Source organism: Abramis brama, assembly GCF_963993115.1.
Source record: "Abramis brama genome assembly, chromosome: 24".
Taxonomy (NCBI): Eukaryota; Metazoa; Chordata; class Actinopteri; order Cypriniformes; family Leuciscidae; genus Abramis; species Abramis brama.
This window is the reverse complement of record NC_139986.1, coordinates 29,770,662-29,781,535: the sequence shown is the minus strand read 5'-3', so window position 1 is coordinate 29,781,535 and position 10,874 is coordinate 29,770,662. Positions and strand designations below refer to the sequence as shown.

Sequence of the window (10,874 nt, the reverse complement as noted above, 5' to 3'; positions counted from 1 at the left end):
CTCACTCTCTCATACTCACTCACTCACTCACTCACTAACTCTCTCATACTCACTCACTCACTCACTCTCTCATACTCACTCTCACTCTCTCACTCACTCACTCACTCACTCACTCACTCACTCACTCTCTCATACTCACTCACTCACTCTCTCATACTCACTCTCACTCACTCACTCACTCACTCACTCACTCACTCACTCACTCTCTCATACTCATACTCACTCACACTCACTCACTCACTCTCTCATACTCACTCACTCACTCACTCACTCTCTCATACTCACTCTCACTCACTCACTCACTCACTCTCTCATACTCACACTCACTCACTCTCTCATACTCACTCACTCACTCACTCACTCACTCACTCTCATACTCACTCACTCACTCACTCACTCTCTCATACTCACTCTCTCTCACTCACTCACTCACTCACTCTCTCATACTCACTCACTCATACTCACTCACTCACACTCACTCACTCACTCTCTCATACTCACTCTCTCACTCACTCACTCTCTCATACTCACTCACTCACTCACTCACTCACTCACTCTCTCATACTCACTCACTCACTCACTCACTCTCTCATACTCACTCTCACTCACTCACTCACTCACTCTCTCATACTCACTCACTCACTCACTCACTCACTCTCTCATACTCACTCTCTCTCACTCACTCACTCACTCTCTCATACTCACTCACTCATACTCACTCACTCACACTCACTCACTCACTCACTCTCTCACTCTCTCATACTCACTCTCTCACTCACTCACTCTCTCACTCTCTCACTCACTCACTCTCTCACTCTCTCACTCACTCACTCACGGATGCGAAAAACGTAGAAAATCAAAAAAAATGATCACAAATGAGCGTTTCAGAGGCAGTGTATAAGCGTGATTGACAACGAGAATTTCGAACTCAGTGTGTGAGCACTTTTTAATTGATGTCAAAACTAAGAATAAGAGATGGGCACAAAAACGCAGAATCCTGGTTTGTCACACAGTTGATTTAAACGATCATCAGGACTGCGGTCGGCCCCGACAAAAAGTTGCAAAACTTTTTTTTAAGCGGAAACGGTGGTGCGTTGAACACCCTGTTCTGATGACGCAAGAGTTGCAACTACGGCAGCTGAGAAGGACATTTTGAAGAATTTTTTGCCTCGCATTTCAGGATGAGAAGACAAAACACTTCATGTGAAGGATAATCCTCTTCTGACCTCTGAGACTGTTATGATCTATATGACCTTATTATTTTTATTGTGAGTATTAGGCTGATCATTATTGCTGATCGCTGTTGATATACTATATTTACTATAAACTCAAACGACAAACACGTCTTCTAATATCTTCAGTGGTTGCGTACACCGATCTGCAGGACACGTGTGTAAACGACTTTACTCGGACCCGTTGTGCGAGTCTCTCTAATACCGCGTGTTTATATTCATGTTGCTGCTGATTGGATTGGCATTTTTGACACACACACCAAACAAGAGAAAACACACAGCATCTCAAACCCCGTTACACACCGTTACCAGGAAACATGTGGAAACCGTAGCAGAACGCACCGGTTTGAGCTTGAATGTGACCCAGCGCTTCACTGAGCAGGAACGATGATCACCAGCTCTCCAATCAAACTCCAGCATTAATTGGGTGTAAAAAGCGTCACATTTACTGTCGTATACGACCGAAAGTGCCGTTAATGCCCCGATATACTCAGTTCTTCGTTTTCTGCTTGTTTCAAAGCTTCGTGAAGTTTCATCACTCTCTTGAAGTGTATCAGGGCCTTTAGCGGTGATGATTGACAGATTTATTGATAGATTGAGTTCCTTCAGATCACGATGACGCTCTAATCACACGATGTTGCTTTATAGGTGTAAGAAACACAACGTCCCCATTGAAAAGATCTACAATAAAACCCAGCGGGACAAGTTCACCTGGGCCATCCACATGACGGACGAGCACTTCCAGTTCTGAACATCTCGCCGGTTCTGTTAGCATCTTGTGTTTTGTTTTGAGTTTATCTGTTGTGTAACATCATGATGATAATAATAATAAAACGTCTAGTTTGATCACTTCACTGCTTCGGGTTTGATTGACAGCTGTCATTCGTGTTCTGATTTGCATTTCACACGGTTTAATATGAACACGTCAGAAAATCCTGATCGTTTCTTCCATCGCTGCTCTTCAATATTTGATCATGCGCTTCCGCCCGGTGACTTTAGATGAGGGAGAGGCTGTTCTCTGAATGTCAACGCGCCGGCGTCTCGAGGGATTGACGAGGTGTTGCGATCGAATCCTCTGCGTTTCTCCCGGTGTCGTCAGTGAGTCGGGATCAGCTGGAGACTGCAGTGGGATTAGGCCCGGATTAGGCTTTGCTCTGAGAGGGAACGGCTGGGAATAATAAGGGATCCGCAGTGTGTTTGCAGGAGTTTCCTAATATCATCTGTATCTCTGTAGAGCGGCAACTAAAGGGTTAATCAGGAGAAATGCGTGTGTGAAGCATTTACAGTCCAACCAAACATTACTCCGACACCAGAGATCATCTTTGAGATGTTTCACTAGTGTGATCAGGACACTATAGTTCAGTTATGTAAGTGAGGAGAGCAGAATAAAGTAAACTGTGACATATTATACCCAGATATTCTTCATACAGAGACTAAACTGATTCAGACACTTTGAGCTGATCATGTTTTGCTGAAGTGTGTTTTCTTTAATTGCTAATGCTCTTTTTACACACAGACTGAACACAATGAAGCATTGCTTGGTGATTGGTTGAGCTAAACTGGTATTATCTAATTGTGTAGTTAAATTTAACAGCTGACAGATATTCAACATAATTCATGTGTGAGACAGTCTAACAGAAGGACGGACAAAACCAGTCAAATATCAACTGAGTTCTGCTCATATTTATTACCATTCTCTAAACTATAGCGAATAAACTGAGATAGTGAGAGGAATGTTGGAGTCGTCTTTGGTTTACTCAGACGTGTTCGGACAGACGCTAGTGTTCCGCTTCATTAAGAGTCAATCACTCATTTTTCTCTTTGGTTTTGACTTCTCTCCTCCGACTCCATTAGATTTAGTTTCGCCTCCTGAAGTGTTTCTCCTGTGTTCGACTGTATTGAAGCTGATGCTTTTGTTTCTCCAGAGACCTTTCTAAAGTCAGCCATGTCTGTTATCAGTTGGGGATATTTTGGGGATATTTAATTTTATTCTATCAATCAATAAATTCCACTAGAAACAAACTTTGTTGTATTATTTTATTTTAATACTGTGAAGCTGCTTTGATACAATCTGTATTGTGAAAAGCGCTATACAAATATACTTGATTTGATTTGATTTGATTTTATCCGCCATCTTAGACTAGTATGTATTTGAATTATTTATTTAATTAAAATAAGTTCAACACCATCCTCTCACAGTTTGTCTCTGATGATCCTGTAGTTCAGGGCTTTTCAATCTTTTACATCCATAGAGCCCAATATGATCATCCTAACATTTGAACATTATCTGTCTTTTACAAACACACAATTTATACACAAACTAATTTTAGATATACAATATAATTTTTTCAATTAAGTTGCATTATTATATATTTTGCATATAATGTGTATGTATTTTAGTTTTAGTCTTTTTGTTTATTCATTTTTTTATTTTATATTAATAGAATGTATTATTTTTTAATCTTTTTTTTTTTTTTCTAGATTTTAATCTTTTGTTTTTTAATTTAAAAATCACATTTATTTATTTTAATCGAATGTATTTACTTTTCTAATATATCTTTAAAATATTTGCTTTTTTCTCTTGACTTTTCCACGTTATTTTAATCAAATTTACTTATTTTAATATTTGGTTTTTTACCCTTTTTCACTAGACTTTAACACTTTATTTTAATCGAATTTATTATTAGTATTATTATTTTTACATGAATCCTGTTAATTTAACATTTAAAGCACTTATTTATTTATTTTTTATCTAATTTAATTATTTTAATATTATTTATTTTTTATGGTTGTTCTATTTTTAAATTTTTAAATTTAACATGTAAGCACTTTATTTAATTTTGATTTTTTTTATATATAATTTATTTACTTATTTTAATATTTATTTTTTACTTTTTTTTTAAACAGTTTTTCTATAGACTTTTCCCTGTATTTCAAGTGTGTGTTTATTTATTTATTTATTTATTCAGTTATTTATGAGTGAGTAAACAAGTAATTTGCAGACATGGTTAATTGTGAAAGTTTTGTGGCTATATTATGCTAAACTAGCCTGAGATTTCTTCCCTATTGTGCCGTATATCCGAGTGAAAAGGCTTTGGGAACAAGAACAAATGTCTTGATTTTGTCGGTTTGCTATTGGCTGATCTCATGTGATTGACAGGTAGCCCCGCCCTCATCACCAGAGAAGAGAAGAGATGCTGCAAGAGGAACTTATTCTGATTCCCGATTACTAAAATAATAATAATGATGATGTGCACCCATAAATCATCTAGAATAAACAGTGCAATATTTCAAGGTGAATTTAATCCAGCTAAAGATTTATTCGACCCAGTTGTTTCACCTACATTTATTTCTCTGAATCTGAGTGTCTGGCAGCTCGACATCATGTTTCTCCAGTAACTGTCGTTCAGGGATTGTAGTGAAAATGACATTAGAGATGTTGATTATGTGCCCTTTGACCCTCAGGGGTTCAATAATATCAACGTTAATCGTTTTTTCATTACGCAGCCCAGATTAATACATGTCTTTTTTTAATTAAGGCTTGTTGTCGTCGTGACTCTCTCCTGCTGGTCGTGTGTTTATGCGGTTTCTGAGTCCCATCTGGACCATCAGTCGCTGCGCCACATCAAAGCGTTCGGAAGAATGGCGGGAAAACAGAACGATGTCCACGATCATCCGCACAGCCGGTGATTGACACTTTGTTTTTCTGCTCCGCACGGAGTCGATGAGGATCTGATGAACAGCGGCTCTAAACTCCTTCATGTGGTTTCTGAGGCAAAGTGCTGATTTATTCAGAGGAACAAAGAACAAACACGACTGTGCTCATGATGAATACTGAGAGTTTGTGTTCCTCTGCACTTTAAATGAAGCCAAAAACAGTCGCTTTTAGTTGAGGCTTTCCGTTCTAAGATCCCAAACATAACAAGTCCCCCTGTAATCAATAATGTTATCCCTTAAAACTCATCTTTGATCACCAAAATGACATATTTAAATGTTTTTTCCTTGAGAAAAATGTCTTAAAATATCTTGAATGTAACTCGACACCCTTGCCTCAATTAGTATGCGCGGTTCTATGAATATGCAAATGAGCCCCGCCTCCACTCACTCACTCAGCTCAGAGATCCACTGGTTGACGATCACACGTTGATCTGATTGGTTACAAGGTAGTTTGTGACGTCAGAAACACCAGCGATTTCAAAGCGTGTTTTTGAGACTGTCTTTGGTTCACTGCAGTTTTAAGGAGGAAATACTCAGCAATGGAGTCGACTTATGAATTTACACATGGTTTGTCTTAAAGTGCATTAAAAACGCCACATAAAAAAGCTGGATTTTCAACATAGGGGGATTTCATTCACGTTGATCTTTTATAATGTTAGCGCACAACTTTTTTCCATGAAACATTTTTTCTTGAAACGTTTTTTTTTAAATGTTACTAGTTTCAGAATGTTCAAGTTTGCAAAATGATCAAATGAAATGTTCCCATGACGTTTTAATAATTAAATGTTTTAAACGCTCGGGGAACATTTAGAGATCACATTTTAATAGATCAATGTGAACGTGTTTTTGTTAGCTGGAGTTTCCTTTGGTTTTCAACGTTTCTTATTCACATCAATGTCTCGTCAGATGTGTTTCTGTAGATGCACTAAGAAGTGAAACGCAGGTTTGACCTTGAGAATAAGACGTTTGGCCCTCAGGTTCTGCTTCTGCTCCATCTGGCTAAAGCTCTTCGTCTTTCTTTTGTACTTCCAGAACGCTTGATTCTCTCCGCCAGTAATCAGTCTTCTCAGCTGCGGCACAGGTTTTCCGAACAAGGATTTTTCCTGCTGTTTATCCTGCGGATTAGTGGCAGTCTGGCAGTCGAGACCCATCCTAACACAACTCGTTTGGGTTTGCTTCTGACTGTCGTCTTCACTGATTTTACTATGTAAATGAGCCTCAAACTGGGGGCGTGTGGCCGATGTTTCATAGTAAAATCATTTATCAAACCTTTTCTGCCGCCTCCAGACGTTATTATTAGTGGGAATCCATTTATCCGTAAATGAGACGAGCAGAGCACAACTGAATTAAGCATCTCATTTTAAAACGGGCGAAAAAGTTTGTCTGATTCTGCCTTTGGAAAATTAGTCTTTACAGAAGAAGCATTAGATTTCGCACCGTTTGTGTGAGTTTGATTCGCGTGTCTGTCATCTGGCAGTCTGCCATTGCATATTTAACGGCACCAAGCTGTTTTTCCTCCTGGTTTTCTCCTCACTGAGGGATGAGATGCAGGCGTTCTGAACGTTCCGGGCCGTGTAACTCCAGCAGCTTGTCTCTCAAATCAGCGTTTGTTTACATGTGTTCGTCTGTCGGCGCAGCAGATGCACACACTTACAGCTGTTACAGTCGCCTCATGAAGCCAGAACACGGAGAGATGAGCGACAGCTTCTCCGATGGCTTTGGGTTCATCCCGGTTAACAGGGAACGTTCTGGGCCCAATTTCCCAAAAGCACCCAGACAGCAACACAGATCCGGCCCACATCTGGAATCTGTGGAATCCACACGTACCAGATGTGGGCCGGATCTGGGCCGACACTATGTTTCTGTCTGGGATTGTGAGCCCAAGTGTAATTAGTTTACAATCAACTCAGGCGTACAAAACTTTGGGAAATGATTGTCTAAAAGTTCCGACCAAAACGTTCTTCCAGTAACATTAATAGAATGTTCATTCAAACTTATCTGGTTTTAGATAATGTTCTCATCGTTTATGGAACATTTTTTAAATGTTACTTGTTTCAAATCTTCAAAGAAATGTTACTTGTTTCGGAATCTTCAAAGAAATGTTACTTGTTTCGGAATCTTCAGAGAAATGTTACTTGTTTCTGTAAGACTGAAAATACTGGTTGGGGCCTGCTCTGAGACTAAAGGGCCCTATTGGCTAATTAATATTCGACCTCCCCCATACGGCCTGACTTCCCCTCAGAAACAACAAAGAACTCACACAAGAACATGGTTTAATGTGAATGTTTATCATTGACTGTTGTTATGTTTTTGGTGTCATTTAAAATGTCTCAAAGTGAGTGGTACAGATATATCATATCCAGATAGAAAAAATAAAAGGTAATAAGGTTTATAGAAGTTTAGAGAAAACTGGTTAAGCCATTTGAGGGTGGTCTCCCCATCCCCCATGTCACCTGGTCAGGAGGATAAAGGAAGGTGTGCTCCCTCTCTCTGGGCTCTTCTTTGCTGGTCACGAATGGAATAGGTGGTCTCTCTCTCTCTCTCTCTCTCTCTCTCTCTCTCTCTCTCTCTCTCTCTCTCTCTCTCTCTCTCTCTCTCTCTCTCTCTCTCTCAAATTCAAATTCAATGAGCTTTATTGGCATGACTTGTACAGTATTGCCAAAGCATTGGCCATTACATAAATGGACATTACATACACAAATAATCAATAAATTCAATAAATCAATCAGTAAACAAATGTATGAATATATTTATATAAACAAGAAAAAAAGGGAAAAAAAAAACACCTTTGTACATTAGTACCAACATTCAGACGAGATAAGGATGATTCTGACTTTGGTTTTGTCCACTGGCTGACTCTCGTAGTTTGTGGCTGTCACATATTTTGCTGCTGTTGTGATTGAGCTGGAGTCCTCACCCAAAATATGATTTAATTTTTCTGAATTTGGTAGTGCCATAAAATTTGGTTCTAGTTGTTGGAATCTAGTGAAATAGTCTGATCTAATGCTGTGATAGTGATCACAGTGTATCAGGAAGTGTTCTTCTGTCTCCACCTCTCCCTGAGAGCACAGTGAACACAGCCTCTGTACACACACACACACACACACACACACACACACACACACACACACACACACACACACACACACACACCTACCTCTCTCTGAGAGCACAGTGAACACAGTCTCTGTACACACACACACACACACACACACCTACCTCACTCTGAGAGCACAGTGAACACAGTCTCTGCTCTCTCGGCTGCCATCTCTGCCTGTGCCGGCCTCTCTCTACAGCCAGACTGTGGTCACACACACACACACACACACACACACACACACACACACACACACACACACACACACACACACACACACACACACACCTCTCTCTACAGCCAGACTGTGGTCACTCACACACACACGCACACACACACACACACACCTCTCTCTACAGCCAGACTGTGGTCACACACACACACACACACACACACACACACACACACACACACACACACACACACACACACACACACCTCTCTCTACAGCCAGACTGTGGTCACTCAGCCTGTACTTGGTCAGGGTCTTTCTCATTTTATGCTCTTTCACACAGCTCAGGTATTCTGCTGGTGTATAGTCTCTTTTCAGGTGTAAATAGAGTTCCATCTTCTTTTGTGATTTAGTAGCATCTTTCCAATAGGTAATGTAATTTTGTTTTTGTAATTTAATAATTTGGTTGGGCCAGATAGTGCAGTGCTGGTCTGGCTGTAGTTTCAGCATGAGCTGTGAGAGTGCGCTCCGGTGCCGGTTCTGCTCCTGACCCCGCAGGGCCTCAGCCTGGTATGAGCTCGGGTCACTGCGCTCCGGTGCCGGTTCTGCTCCTGACACCGCAGGGCCTCAGCCTGGTATGAGCTCGGGTCACTGCGCTCCGGTGCCGGTTCTGCTCCTGACACCGCAGGGCCTCAGCCTGGTATGAGCTCGGGTCACTGCGCTCCGGTGCCGGTTCTGCTCCTGACACCGCAGGGCCTCAGCCTGGTATGAGCTCGGGTCACTGCGCTCCGGTGCCGGTTCTGCTCCTGACACCGCAGGGCCTCAGCCTGGTATGAGCTCGGGTCACTGCGCTCCGGTGCCGGTTCTGCTCCTGACACCGCAGGGCCTCAGCTGGTATGAGCTCGGGTCACTGCGCTCCGGTGCCGGTTCTGCTCCTGACACCGCAGGGCCTCAGCTGGTATGAGCTCGGGTCACTGCGCTTCAGGTGCCGGTTCTGCTCCTGACACCGCAGGGCCTCAGCCTGGTATGAGCTCGGGTCACTGCGCTTCAGGTGCTGGTAGAACTTCACAGCTCTTTTTTGGATAGTGATCAGCAGGGGGTATTGTCCTAATTCAGCTCTGCACGAGTTGTTTGGTGTCGCTCTGTTTACTTTTAGGATGCTTTTACAAATTTGGGTATGCAGAGTTTCGATTTCCTCTTTTTCCCATTTTGAGAAATCTTGGGTTTTCAGAGGTCCCCATATCTCGCTGCCATACAGAGCAATGGGTTCAATTATTGCTTTTAGGATTTTTAGCCAGGTTTGAATTGGAATTTCATGCCGAATAGTGTTTTTAATCATGTAGAAGACTGTCATTGCTTTTGCTTTCAGTTCATTCACAGCCAGATTAAAGTTCCCTGTTGAACTCAGCCTTAGTCCCAGATATGTGTATTCGTGGGTGTGTTGGAGGACTTGGTTTCCTGCTTTGAAGACATATTTATTTTCCCTACACCTGGATCTATTTTGAAAAATCATTATTTTTATAATCATTATACTCTCTCTCTCTCTCTCTCTTTCCCTTTTTCTTTCTCTATATCAGGTGCAAGCTGGGTAAGATTATTTGGTGTAACCAATGTATAACCATGCACTAGATATTTGAATTGATTGTGGAATTGATCTTTGATATCTGAAATATTAAATTGTAACGTGATTATTCTAACTGATTTTGATATTATTTTCATTGAAGAGTTAAACGGAATAGTCAAACATTCACTCATGATTAATGATCCACAGATATCATTAAAACCATATCATTTATGGAGTCAGATGAAATAATGAGAGAATACATAACTAAATGTATTGCAAATTTAACCAACCAATACTTTGCATGAGTGAGGACAGAACACGTGATAACCTTCCCCGTGTATTGGCGAACCGGCAGATTGGACCAATGTAGCGGGCCTTACATTTCGGAATTTTCAAAGAAATTTTACTTGTTTCAAATCTTCAAAGAAATGTTACTTGTTTCTGAATCTTCAAAGAAATGTTGTTTCAGAATCTTTCAAATAAATTTTACTTGTTTCAAATCTTCAAAGAAATGTTACTTGTTTCGGAATCTTCAGAGAAATGTTACTAGTTTCGGAATCTTCAAAAAACATTCAAAAGTAACATTCCATAATGTTTGCAGAATTATACAATGGAATGTTTCCTTGACTTTCACATAACCAAGAACCTTGTGTTTAAAAACTTGATGTTTTGAGAACATTCTTTTTCATAGCTTAATGGGAACGTTGGGAAAAGGTTCTTAACGCATCTTCGTTAGCTGGGATGTCATATGACGAACCTCTGATCCTCGGAGCACAAAACATGGGCGTCTTTGAAGCTTGGCTCAGTTCTGGATGTATTTTTCATGACGCTGTGTGTTTTTGCACCATCCATTTCAGAAGAGGAGCTAATTATCCATTCTGGCCTAATAGCAGACATGGTGTCTAGTTTTTGCTCATACATTTATTCATGGTATCTCATAAAGTCACTGTCTTCCTCTGATTAAAGAAAGGTTGCTTTTAGAGGAAGTCCTGTTATTTTCCCGCATCACAGACGAGTTCTGAGCTGGATTGAACCGGTTCTGTAAACCCGGCTGTTCTGGCTCAGATCAGCGACCTCTGACCCCGACTGACC

General features: G+C 40.8%; 1 protein-coding gene across 1 annotated transcript in view; it reads left to right on the top strand.

The window, feature by feature from the left end:
- top1mt (DNA topoisomerase I mitochondrial) overlaps positions 1–2,085 on the top strand; it is a 17,825-nt gene extending 15,740 nt beyond the window's left edge. Inside the window, exon 21 of the mRNA XM_084102505.1 lies at positions 1,881–2,085. Within this exon, the coding sequence (XP_083958631.1) occupies positions 1,881–1,983 (103 nt within the window). The 3' untranslated portion in view covers positions 1,984–2,085. The remainder of the gene's footprint in view (positions 1–1,880) is intronic.
- Positions 2,086–10,874: the final 8,789 nt, after the last annotated feature.